This window comes from Pristiophorus japonicus, chromosome 4 (genome assembly GCF_044704955.1).
Source record: "Pristiophorus japonicus isolate sPriJap1 chromosome 4, sPriJap1.hap1, whole genome shotgun sequence".
Lineage (NCBI taxonomy): Eukaryota > Metazoa > Chordata > Chondrichthyes > Pristiophoridae > Pristiophorus > Pristiophorus japonicus.
The window spans coordinates 120,226,836-120,240,229 of NC_091980.1; the positions used below are offsets into that span (position 1 = coordinate 120,226,836).

The window sequence follows — 13,394 nt, forward strand, 5'->3', positions numbered from 1 at the left end:
GCACCATGTTCAATGTTTGAGCAGGACAAAAGAAACTGACATTCGCTTTTGAAACTGACCAATACTTTTGCCAGTTACTGATCAGCGCAACTCATTGAATAAGCAGCAATTAACAGCGCTTGTGCTGGTTGGAATCACGGACCCATCCAGCTGCTGGGCTCCGTCTCTGGACATGGATGGATTGAACCGAATCGCTGGAGCAAGCTGGTGGCTGAACGCTTCTGAAGGCTCGGGCATGCCGAATATCTCCTTGGATATCGCTGCCGGGAAGCTTTTGGACGATGCCACGATGATGCACATTTTGCCCTCGGTGTATGGGATCCTGTGCATCGTCGGGGTCGGGGCCAACAGCCTGGTCATCTACACACTACTGGCGTGCAAAACCAAAGGGGTGTCAGACATCTACGTGCTCAGCCTGGCCATCGCCGACTTGCTGTTTCTATTGGGGATGCCCTTCACTATCCATCAACTGGTCAGGGACAGGCAATGGGTCTTCGGGCAGTTCATGTGCAAGACGATAACGGTCATGGATGTCACCAACCAGTTCACTACAGTGGGCATCATTACCGTCCTGTGTATTGACAGGTAAGAAACTGGGGGAAGCTCAAGTTACAGATCAGATCTACAACGATGCCCTGTTCGCCCCCCCCCCCAAAAAAAAATGTTGTTTTGAATGTGCTCCCCCAAATCTTCAAGATGACCAATGTTTGAATGAGCGTTTGGTAATGTTTTATGGGAGAGAACAATATTGTGCTATTTTTGTTATGATGACCATTCTGTATCAAGAATATGATGACCTGTACTGGAAAGTATATGGTAATTTGTGAATGATATCTCTCAACAACTCTGGAACATCTACATTGATGGTCTTTCATTGATAGTTTCGGAGTATTTAACTGAAACTTACCTCGCGTGCAGATCCGTTCTCTGGAGCTTGTTTGGAATGAAGTTGACTGAGAATCAGCAACTTGGCCACTTGTTGCAAAAACAGAAATCTGGAGAACAGAGACTAATAAAACGGTCCCTGTGAATCCATGTAATACAGAAAGGCTCCACAGCGAAGGTACTAAAATGTGAACATTTTCAGCAGTTTAACAGGAATACATTACAGAAAACAGAATGAGAACGGTGGCACTGATGATCAAACACTATAGTTTGTTCACCAGGGAATCTCATGGGGATGGAGAAAAGTGATCGCAAGATTTGTCTGCCGTCAGATTTCTTTATTTGTTGACTTACTAGTAAGTAATTTCTGTAGCTATATACTAATAAGAGTTTTTTTACAGTGATTCTTTTGCACTATTGTACTTTGTTGGTTGACACTTTCAGAATTTATGAGCGGGGTTCTTAGGCGTGTGCCAATAATTACAGGGATGAGTGGATCCCCATGAATGTGTCAATATTTGCAGGGGATGGCCTAAAGAGAGAAAATACAATTGTAAACTACTATACCCAGAGACCATTCAAAATGTTAAGCATTTTACCAGAAGTGCAAACACTCTTTTTAACTTCCAATGCCCCATCACAACCAAAAATAACACTTTCTCCTTCAAGGGCTGAAAAATAAAATATTTTTCTCTCTCTCTAATATAGAACAAGGTGTTTTATTCTGTAATAACGATTCATGCCTGTTATCTCTCCAGTTTAAAGAAAGAAAGCTTGGATTTATATAGCGCCTTTCACCGGACGTCTCAAAGCGCTTTACAGCCAATGCAGTCTTTAGTGCAGTCACTATTGTAATGTAGAAAACGCAGCAACCAATTTGTGCACAAGCAAGCTCCGACAAACAGCAATTTGATAATGACCAGATCATTTGTTTTTTTGTTATGTTGATTGAGGGATAAGTATTAACCAGGACACCTGGGATAACATCCCTGCTCTTCTTTGAAATAGTGCCATGGGTTCTTTTACATCCACTTGAGAGAGCAGACATCAGTTTAACTTCTCATCTGAAAGACGGCAACTCTGACAGTGCAACGCTCCCTCAGCACTGCACTGGAATGTCAGCCTAGATTTTATTTGTGTTCAAAACCCTGGAGTGGGACTTGAACCCACAACCTTCTGACTCAGAGGTGGCAGTGCTACCCACTAAGCCACAGCTTACACATTAGCTTCAGATCAAGTTATATATGATGCATAATAAAAACTGGAAATCTCAGCGAGTCAGGCAGCATCTGTCGAGAGAGAAACAGAGTTAACGTTTCAGGTCGATGACCCTTCATCAGAACTGGAAACAGTTCAAAATGTAACATATTCTTAAGGAAGTGCTGGGTGCCTGAAAGGGGGAGGAGTTGGGTGGAAAGAACAAAAGGGAAGGTCTGTGTTCCCCTCATCATCATCATAGGCAGTCCCTTGGAATCGAGGAAGACTTGCTTCCAGTCCTGAAGTGAGTTCTTTGGTGGCTGAACAGTCCAATACGAGAGCCACAGACCCTGTCACAGGTGGGACAGATAGTCGTTGAGGGAAGGGGTGGGTGGGACTGGTTTGCCGCACGCTCTTTCCGCTGTCTGCGCTTGATTTCTGCATGCTCTCGGCGTTGAGACTCGAGGTGCTCAGTGCCCTCTCGGATGCACTTCCTCCACTTAGGGCGGTCTTGGGCCAGGGACTCCAAGATGTCAGTGGTGATGTCGCATTTTATCAGGCAGGCTTTGAGCGTGTCCTTGTAGCATTTCCGCTGCTCACCTTTGGCTTGTTTGCCGTGAAGGAGCTCCGAGTAGAGCACTTGTTTTGGGGTCTCATGTCTGGCATGCGAACTATGTGGCCTGCCCAGCGGAGCTGACCGAGTGTGATCAGTGCTTCAATGCTGGGGATGTTAGCCTGAATGAGGATGCTGATGTTGGTGCACCTGTCCTCCCAGGGGATTTGTAGGATCTTGCAGAGACATCTTTGATGATATTTCTCCAGAAACTTGAGGTGTCTACTGTACATAGTCCATGGCTTTGAGCCATACAGGAGGACAGGTATTACTACAGCCCAGTAGACCATGAGCTTGGTGGCAGTTTTGAGGGCCTGGTCTTCAAACACTCTTTTCCTCAGGCGGCCGAAGGCTGCACTGGCGCACCGGAGGCAGTGTTGGATCTCGTCGTCGATGCCTGCTCTTGTTGATGGGAGGCTCCCGAGATATGGGAAGTGGTCCACGATGTCCAGGGCCGTGCCGTAGATCTTAGGGGGCAGTGCTGTGCGGTGAGGATAGGCTGGTGGAGGACCCTTGTCTTACGGATGTTTAGTGTAAGGCCCATGCTTTCGTACGCCTCAGTAAATACGTCGACTATGTCCTGGAGTTCAGCCTCTGTATGTGCGCAGACGCAGGCGTCGTCCACATACTGTAGCTCAATGACAGAGGTTGGGGTGGTCTTGGACCTGGCCTGGAGACGGCGCAGGTTGAACAGGTTTCCACTGGTTCTGTAGTTTAGTTCCACTCCAGCGGGGAGCATGTTGACTGTGAGGTGGAGCATGGCGGCGAGAAAGATTGAGAAGAGGGTTGGGGTGATAATGCAACCCTGTTTGACCCCGGTCTGGACGTGGATTGGGTCTGTGATGGATCCGTTGGTAAGGATCACGGCTTGCATGTCGTCGTGGAGCAGGTGGAGGATGGTGGCGTACCTTTGGGGGCATCCGAAACGGAGGAGGACGCTCCATAGACCCTCGCGGTTGACAGTGTCAAAGGCCATTGTAAGTTTGAAAAAGGCCATGTATAAGGGCTGCCGCTGTTCCCTGCATTTTTCCTGTAGCTGTCTTGCTGCAAATATCATGTCCGTTGTGCCCTATAGGGAACAAAATCCTCACTGTTACTCTGGGAGGAGCTCCTCGGCCACGGGAAGAAGACAGTTGAGGAGGATTCCCGCGACGACTTTCCCAGTGGCTGATAGCACGGAGATTCCTCTGTAGTTGCCGCAGTTGGACTTGTCCCCTTTTTTAAAGATAGTCATGATTACTGCATCTCTGAGATCCCCCGGCATGCTCTCCTCCCTCCAGATGAGAGAGATGAGGTTGTGTATTCGCGCCAGCAATGCTTCTCCACCATACTTCAGTGCCTCAGCAGGGATTCCATCGCACCCATAGTCTTGTTGTTTTTAAGCTGTCTTACGGCTTTTTCTACATCGTGCAGTGTTGGTGTCTCACTGAGGTGCTGGGGGTAGCATACTGCGGTATGGAGTCGAGAACACTCTAGCCAAAGGGAGAGTATCGATTGAGGAGATCTTCAAAGTGCTCCTTCCAGTGGGCTCTGACTGCCTCGGTGTCCTTGATGAGTGTTTCTCCATTCTTGGCCAGCGGTGGGGTGGGGCTTTGGGTGTTTGGCCTGTAGGTGGCCTTGACTGCGATGAAGAATCCTCACACATCATGGCTGTCGGCCAGCTGCTGTATCTCCTGTGCTTTCTCCACCCTTTGTCAGAACTGGAAACAATTCAAAATGTAACATGCTCCTAAGGAAGTTGGGGGGGGGGGGGTGGAAAGAACAAAAGGGAAGGTCTATGTTAGGGTGGAAGAGATTTGAGAGACAAAGGGAATGATTGGCCGAATTGATAGCACAAGTTAGGAAACAAAAGATGAGTCTAGATAGAGGGTGAGTGATGGAATAAATGCCAGCTGACATAGAAAATAGAAAGAAACAAAATAAAAATAAGAAAGGGGAGGAAGTTTTTGTTAAAAAAAGTGAGGAAAGGGTACAAAATGTGGGCAGAGGTTATGGTCTGAAATTGTTGAATTTGATGTTGAGTCCGGAAGGCTGTAAAGTCCTAAACGAAAGATGAGGTGCTGTTCCTCGGGCTTGCGTTGAGCTTCATTGGAACAGTATAGGAGGCCGAGGACAGAAATATCAGAATGGGAGTGAAGTGGAGAATTAAAGTGACAGGCGACCGGAAGCTCAGGGTCACCCTTGCGGACTGAACAGAGGTATTCCGCAAAGTGGTCACCCAATCTGCGTTTGATCGTCCCACTGTAGAGGAGACCACATCGTGAGCAGCAAATACAGTACACCAAATTGAAAAAAGTGCAAGTAAATCGCTGTTTCACCTGGAAGGAGTGTTTGGGGCCCTGGATAGTGGGAAGGGAGGAGGTAAAAGGGCAGATGTTGCATCTCCTGCGCTTGCACGGGAAGGTCCTGTGGGAAGGGGAGGGAGTGCTGGGGTGACTGTGGAATGGACCAAGGTGTCGCGGAGGGAGCAGTCCCTTCAGAACGCAGAGAGGGAAGGGGAGGGGAAGATGTGATTGGTGGTGGGATTATGCTGGAGGTGGCGAAAATGGTGGAGGATGATCCATTGATCAAACACGAGAAGGGAAACAGAAAGCAAAGAAGATGAACAAGGTAAAAGAGACAAACAGAAATCCCATCTGAGGGAAGAGCAGAACTTTTGTTGTACAAGTCACATGATTCAATCACTGAAGTCTCTCATCTATCATTATCTGCTGTGACACAGGCTACTCGCTGGGGGACAGGAGAGGAATTTGCTCAACAGTCAATAATTTTTTTCCCCCAAGAACTTCACTCCTATATGTTACATACAGTTCCAGCAGCTGAAGTAGTTTCAGGAAGGTAATGCATTGCAGAACTGAGGTAATATTGATAAAGTGTTATTGAGTTTTGTTGTTCCAGTTTTTTTTAAATATTATTTTCTCAGCATTTACGCCATATTTCAATTAAATTTTTATTTGCTAGTCATATCCAAAGCAGCAAAATATCTTCAGCAAGATCCAAAGAAATATCCAGCAGTGTCAGTCTCAACAGTGTCAGGCAGCTGACTGAGTAAGAGGAATGAGAAATAATTCTTCATGACAGGGTGGAAACAGCAAGAAATGCGAAAAAGCTAAGAGAGAAAATAAAAAATAGAGAGAAATTAAACAAAAACTGCTGGAACTACTCAGCAGGTCAGACAGCATCTGAGGAGAGAGAAACAGAGTTAACGTTTCAGGTCGATGATTTTTTATTTGAACTGGAAAGGTTAGAGATGTAACAGGTTTTAAGCAAGTTCAGAGGCAGAGGAAGGGGGAGGGGAGGAAAGAACAAAAGGGAAGGTCTGTGATAGGGTGGAAGGCAGGAGAAATGACAAAAGGGATGATGGTGCAAGGCGAAAGGAGATGGTAATGGGACAAGTAAAGAAATAAAAGATGGATCTGGAAGAGATTTAAATGGAATTGTCAGAATCATCAGCAAAACCTGCCATCCAAAAAAGTGGGCAGAGGTTATGATCTGAAATTATTGAACTAAATTTTGAGTCCAGAAGGCTGTAAAGCGCCTAATCAAAAGATGAGGTGCTGTTCCTCGAGCTTACATTGAGCTTCACTGGAACAGTGAAAGAGGCCGAGGACAGAGAGGTCAGAGTGGGAGTGGTCCGGACAATTGAACTGACAGGCGACCAGAAGCTCGGAGTCACCCTTGCAGAGTGAACGGAGGTGTTCCACAAAGTGATCACCCAATCTGCGTTTGATCTCCCCAGTGTAGAGGAGACCGCATCGTGAGCAGCGAATACAATATACTAAATTGAGAAAAGTACAAGTAAATCGCTTTCTCACCTGGAAGGAGTGTTTGAGGTTCTGGATGGTGGGAAGGGAGAAGGTAAAAAGGCAGGTGTTACATCTCCTGCCCTTGCACGGGAAGGTGGTGTGGGAAAGGTGTTGGGGATGGTAGAGGAGTGGACCAGCGTGCCATGGAAGGGACCGCCCCTTTGGAATACGGAAAGGGGAGAGAAGGGGTGAGGAAGATGGGTTTGGAGTTAGGATCACGGAAGATGATCCGTTGAATGTGGAAGCTAGTGGGGTGGAAGGTGAGGACAAGGGGAAACCCTGCTATGGTTCTGAGAGGGAGCTGAAGGGGTTGAGAGCAGAAGAGCGGGAAATGCAATTCACATGATCGATGGCCCTTTCAACCCATCATCATCATAGGCAGTCCCTCGGAATCGAGGAAGACTTGCTTATACTCCTAAAGTGAGCCCTTTGGTGGCTGAACAGTCCAATGCGAAAGCCCCAGACCTTGTCACAGGTAGGACAGACATTTGTCGGGGGAAGGGGGCGGTGGGGTGGGACTGATTTTCCACATGCTCCTTCCGCTGCCTGCGCATGACCTCTTCACACTCGCGGCGTTGAGATTCGAAGAGCTCAACGCCCTCCCGGATGCACTTTCTCCACCTAGGGCGGTCTTCGGCCAGGGACTCCCAGGTGTCAGTGTTGATGTCGCACTTTAACAGGGAGACTTTGAGGGTGTCCTTGTAACGTTTCCGCTGCCCACCTTTGGCTCGTTTGCCGTGAAGGAGCTCCGCATAGAGCAATTGCTGAGGGAGCCTCGTGTCTGGCATACGAACTATGTGGCCTGCCCAGCGAAGCTGATCAAATGTGGTCAGTGCTTCAATGCTGGGAATGTTAGTTTGGGCGCGGACACTGATGTTGGTGCGCCTGTCCTCCCAGGGGATTTGCAGGATCTTGCGGAGACATCGTTGGTGATATACCTCCAGCGACTTGAGGTGTCTTCTATACATCGTCCATGCCTCTGATCCATACAGGAGAGTGGGTATTACTACAACCCTGTAGGTCATGAGATTGGTGGTAAATTTGAGGGCCTGGTCTTCGAACACTCTTCCTCAGGCGACCAAAGGCTGCACTGGCACACTGGAGGCGATGTTGAATCTCCACATCAATGTCTGCCTTTATTGATAAAAGGCTCCCAAGGTATGGGAAATGGTTCACATTGTTGAGGGCCGCGCCATGAATCTTGATGACTGGGGGGCAGTGCTGTGCGGCGAGGCTGGTGGAGGATCTTTGTCTTACGGATGTTAAGCGTAAGGCCCATGCTTTCATATACCTCAGTGAATACATCGACTATATCTTGGAGTTCAGCCTCAGAATGTGCGCAGATGCAGGCGTCGTCCGCATACTGCAGCTCAACGACAGAGGTTGGGGTGATCTTGGACCTGGCCTGAAGGTGGCGTAGGTTAAACAGCTTCTCACTGGTTCTGTAGTTTAGTTCCACTCCAGCGGGGAGCTTGTTGACTGTGAGGTGGAGCATGGCAGCGAGGAAGATTGAGAAAAGGGTTGGAGCGATGATGCAACCCTATTTGACCCTGGTCCGGACATGGATTGGGACTGTAATGGAACCGTTGGTAAGGATCACGGTCTGCATGTCATCATGGAACAAGCAAAGCATGTTGACAAACTTTTGGGGGCATCCAAAACGGAGGAGCACGCTCCATATGCCCTCACGGTTGACAGTGTCAAGGCCTTTGTAAGATCGAAAAAGGCCATGTATAAGGGCTGGCGCTGCTCCCTGCAATTTTCCTGCAGCTGTCACGCTGCAAAGATCATGTCAGTTGTGCCTCGTAGGGGACGAAATCCGCATTGTGATTCTGGGAGGAGCTCCTCGGTCACAGGGGGAAGACGGTTGAGGAGAACTCTAGCGACAACCCTCCCAGTGGCTGATAGCAGGGAGATTCCCCTGTAGTTGTCGCAGTCGGACTTGTTCCCTTTTTAAAGAGGGTCATGATCACTGTATCTCTGAGATCTCTCCTCCCTCCAAATGAGGTCATGTATCCGCACCAACAGCGCCTCTCTGCCATACTTTAGCGCCTCAGCAGGAATTCCATCCGCACCCGTAGCCTTGTTATTCTTGAGGGGAATAGAGAGATCTCCCAAAAAGGAACTTAACAGACAGAACTAGAAAGATCAATTTGAGAGAGAGAAAAAGAGTGAAAGGGAATAGAGAGAGAGAGAGAGAGTATGTGTGAAGCAAACAAATGAATAGCACACATGTCAGACTTTGCTTACATACCATAGTTGCTGCAATCCTACTCTGTCACAATGAATCCTTTGCCATTCATTGTAATCTGCTCCAATTCCTTCGGCTGCCTGACATTGTGAAACTCAGTGTGGACGGCACACAGCTCAATGTACGCAGCTTCCCACAACCTACAAAGTATGGTGCAACTTCTGCAGCCAATATGATTGGCTCATTTTACTATATTGCAGTCAGCCTGGTGCATCTTGAGTTGTCAAGCAGATTGTCACTCCAAAGCACTAATTTGTTTTCAGTGGATGATAAATAATTAAAAGCTTGTGCTGTGGTGATCAATGCCTGACCCAGGTGGGTTTATTGTTAATCAGAATCACTCATCAATCTTTACCCAACGCAAGCTGCCTCTGACAATGTTTCAAACATTAGATCCAAGCTGATGAAAGTGCTCTCAGGTAGCGCTCCAAACAGCATATAAATATGAAAATGTTTTTATGATTCTTTTGAGACCCATCCACTGACTTTCCTCCTGTATGCTGCGAATTGGATTCTCCAGGGTGAAAAGCTGCTTCAAATCCAGAACCAAATAATGACTAGAATACAGCAACTGGCACTACCAAGCTCAGAATGTAGCAAATCCCTCACCATTTTTATCCCCTCTCTCTCCTCCAGTTTCCTCTCTCTCCCTAATCCCTCTCTTTTCCATTCTTCTTTCTGGCCCCACTGGCCTGCCTCTCTCTCTAATCTGTCTTTCCTCTTCTCTTTTTCTCCGTTTTCTTTATTTCTGTCTATCACATCCCTATCCTGATTCCCTATTCCCTATTCTCTCTTTCTGCCTAGTCAGTTTCTCCTTCTATTCTTTTAGTCAGTTTATCTTTTTTACAATTTCTCACACAAAATACAGGAGAGAAGTGGCAAAGTCCATCATGAATTTTCAGGGATGGGATCTGTCCTTTTCCCTACCAGCGCCTAGGGTTCCCGACCTGCTGCATTTCTGTTGGCAGAGATGGGGTCCAGGAATTTCTGGACCCTGGAGCGCACTCTCTATAGCATTCCCTTCTCTTTAAGAAACAGTGCTTGAAGGAGAGACAGAGCAGTGAGCAGAGAAGGCGGCTTGTAGTGTGCAGTGCTCTCAAGGACTCAAATACAACTTGTAATTATATAGTGCCTTTCACATAGTAAAACATCCGCAGACACTTCACAGGAGCATTATAAGACAAAAAACATTTGGCACCGAGCTACATAAGGAGAAATCAGATCAGCTGTGAACTTATTGAATGGCGGAGCAGGCTCGAGGGGCCAAATGGCCTTCTGCTGCTCCTATTTCTTATATTCTTATGTTCAAAGTGGATAACCTCACATTTCCCTCATTATACTCCATCTGCCAAATTTTTGCCCACTCACTTAGCCTGTCTATATCCCTTTGCAGATTCATTGCGTCCTCCTCACAACTTACTTTCCCACCTATCTTTATATCATTAGCAAATTTGTCTACATTACACTCGGTCCCTTCATCCAAGTCATTAATATAGATTGTAAATAGTTGAGGCCCCAGCATTGATCCCTGTGGCACCCCGCTAGTTACAGTTTGCCAACCTGAAAATGGCCCATTTATCCCGACTCTCTGTTTTCTGTTAGCCAATCCTCTGTCCATGCTAATATATTACCCCCCAACCCAGTGAGCTCTTGTCTTGTACAACAATCTTTTATGTGGCACCTTATTGAATGATTTCTGGATATCCAAATTCACTACATCTACTGGTTCCCCTTTATCCACTCTGCTAGTTACATCCTCAAAGAACTCCAGCAAATTTGTCAAACATGACTTCTCTTTCATAAAACCATGCTGACTCTGCTTGACTGCATTATGATTTTCTAAATGTCCTGCTACTACTTCCTTAATAATGGACTCCCAATGATGGATGTTAGACTAGCTGGTCTATAGTTTCTTGCTTTCTGTTTCCCTCCTTTCTTAAATAGGGACGTTACATTTGCTGTTTTCCAGTCCGCTGGGACTCCCCAGAATCATAGGAATTTTGGTAGATTACAAGCAATGCATCCACACTCTCTGCAGCCATGTTTAAGACCCTAGGACTCAGACCATCAGGTCCAGGGGACTTGTCCATCTTTAGAGCTCACATTTTCCCAGGAGTTGCCCTATTTCTTTTGGAGTAAGTAGCTTTTTTTGGAGTAACTTAAAAATCGCAAATTTCCCCATTTAACTTGCTCCAGTGTAAGTCAGTTAGTTAGGTTTTTTTCTAGTTTAGTTTGTTCTCTCCAAAAGGGGGCATGACAAGCCACTTACACCTCTTCTGGCCATAGAAGTAAATTTGGCCAGCTGAAAGTTACTCCAAACTAACTTAGGCCAGTGTATGTGGCCACTTTTGTAGGCACAGAAAAACCTTACCGACATTTAAGAAATCAGCGCAGGTAGCCAGAGATAGGCGGGGGTGGGGGTGGTGGGGGTGGGGAGGTGAGTTAGAGGATTCTGAAGCACTAAAGACCTTCACAACATCAGCACAAAAGCTGCACAACATCATCAAAAATAAATGAAAGATAAATCAGCTACTGAAAATAGAGCAGTCCTACCTTGCCGACTGCAGAACGCACCGGCTCGTCTTCCCACCAGGACCTGAGGCAGCAGGCACGCATGACTGTAGGGGTGAGGGATTTTTACTTTTTACAGTTGTCCCTAAATGTTGCGTGGTCCTAATGGAACATGATTCAGTTTTAATGCAAAATATCTTTTATTGGATATTTTTCAGTGCATTTCAATGACAACAACAAGAACAGCAACAACAACAGCAAAGAAAGTCTGCACCCATCCCTCACCCACATCTCGGGGAAAGTGCACTTCCTCATAGGGTCGGTGATGGTTGTGGGGGTTGGGGGCCCGGCTTGGGTCTCACCGGTGGCTGGTGCATGGAGTGAAGTGGGAGTGGCAGTTCAGTATCCGGCCTTTGTGCCCTTATTGCAGAAGCTAGCTCCCTCATGGCATCTGCCATCGTTTGCACACCCTCTGAAATGCTGCCCTCACTTCCCGTCTCAGTGCTGAGATTTCACCCGACAGTGTCGCTATCTCATCACGCACCCCACTGACAGCTGCCACGAGTGATCTTGTGAGGGCATTGGTCTCCTCACCTAATGACAGAACCTGATTAACCTCTACTGTGGGCTGCACCTCAGGAGAGACTGGTCGGCTTCTCCTTCCCCTCGCCGTAGGTCTGCCTAGTGGCACCCCTCCAGTGTGAGGCGCAGGCTGGGACGGTGGGGCACTGGATGTCCCAACATGCATTTCACGACTGCCACTGGGACCCACGACCTCAAAAGGTGTGAAACCATGAAATGTTGTTGAGGAGCTCATGGAGGTTCCTGACAGTGTGATGCCCTGTACTATGGACTGATCCATATCGTGGTCAGCATTCTCCCGTGAACACATTTCCATGGACCCCTCCTGCCCCCACCCGCCTTGGTCTGGAGCGCCTGCATCTGGATCTTTTGGTGGATCTTCAGGATGTTGAGGAGTGTCTTCTTCTTCTGCAAAATATAACAGAACAGTCAAATGGTTAGCAGCAAAGGAGGGGGCAGGATGGGTGGCATGAGTAGTTGATGCGTAGCTGGCCAGTCAGCAGGTTGATTTGAAAGGCGACTATGCATTTTAATGACTCACCCTCACCCTTGCGTGTGGGTCCAGCTTGTGCAGAGCTGATTCTTTTTCTGCCAGTGCGACTCAGCAAGGCAGCAACTCTCTGTTCCAGGGGTGACCGTTGGTGCAGATTTGGCAGACCTCCTCCTGTTCTAAGTCTTGCCCTTTTGTTGTGGGCCAATTTCTTCTGCAAAGATGAAAATATTAATTTTCACACATGGTGCGCTTCTGATGGGTGGAACACATACAGATGATCACATTTTCAATTGCAATTCAATTTAAAGATGAAGATATTACTTACACTCACTATTTGACTAATATCCTGCCATTTCTTCTTCTTCTGGCTTCCAGATCTTGCGGTATTGACCCCTGCGGAGTATTCTTCTGCAATTAGGTTCCATCTTCTTCTCATTTCCTTGGGTGAAACTTTTGACAGACCACACTTGCTGATATCCAGCTCCAGCCATTTCTCCTCAATGACTGTCGCTAGTTTCTCCACTTCCTCATGGAGGAAATTCTTTGTTCTTGTTGCACGCTCCTGCGCCATTCGTGTATTGGACTTACACTCAGGTAATGTTCAAAAATCACACTTCACCTTTCGGCTTCCACCTATCCAGCACTCCTTTCCACTCCCTCAGCCACACAAAAATCAATATTTAAACCTTACCTTTATATAGGATCCATTGTCAATGATACTGAGGACGCTCTCCCTTTAATTGGCCGATTGCGAAGCTTCATGTTGCACCGCGCATGCGCGCATGCTGAAATGCCCATTGCGCATGCGCGCACGTTCAAATAGACATGCGTCGGCATGCCACAAGACGCTGGGCTGAAGCCCCACTCCCCTGCTGGCCGTGCTGAGCAAGCGTGGCTGAAGCTCTACCCCCTGCAGGCTCTGCAGCGCCACTCCGATGGATCCGGACGATGAGGGAGCGACCAAAGTGGAAGGTCATTTTTTGCGCTTTTCTTGGCTTAGAAAGTCGGCGTGCCACCCCTAACTGTGCCGCTCTAGGCGGCTGGGAAAATTTGGGC

General features: G+C 47.4%; 1 protein-coding gene across 1 annotated transcript in view; it reads left to right on the forward strand.

Annotated features, from left to right (window-relative positions):
* The first annotated feature begins 235 nt into the window (after positions 1–235).
* The window catches only part of mchr2b (melanin concentrating hormone receptor 2b), a 45,024-nt gene continuing 31,865 nt past the window's right edge, over positions 236–13,394 (forward strand). The window contains exon 1 of the mRNA XM_070877667.1: positions 236–585. Within this exon, the coding sequence (XP_070733768.1) occupies positions 236–585 (350 nt within the window). The remainder of the gene's footprint in view (positions 586–13,394) is intronic.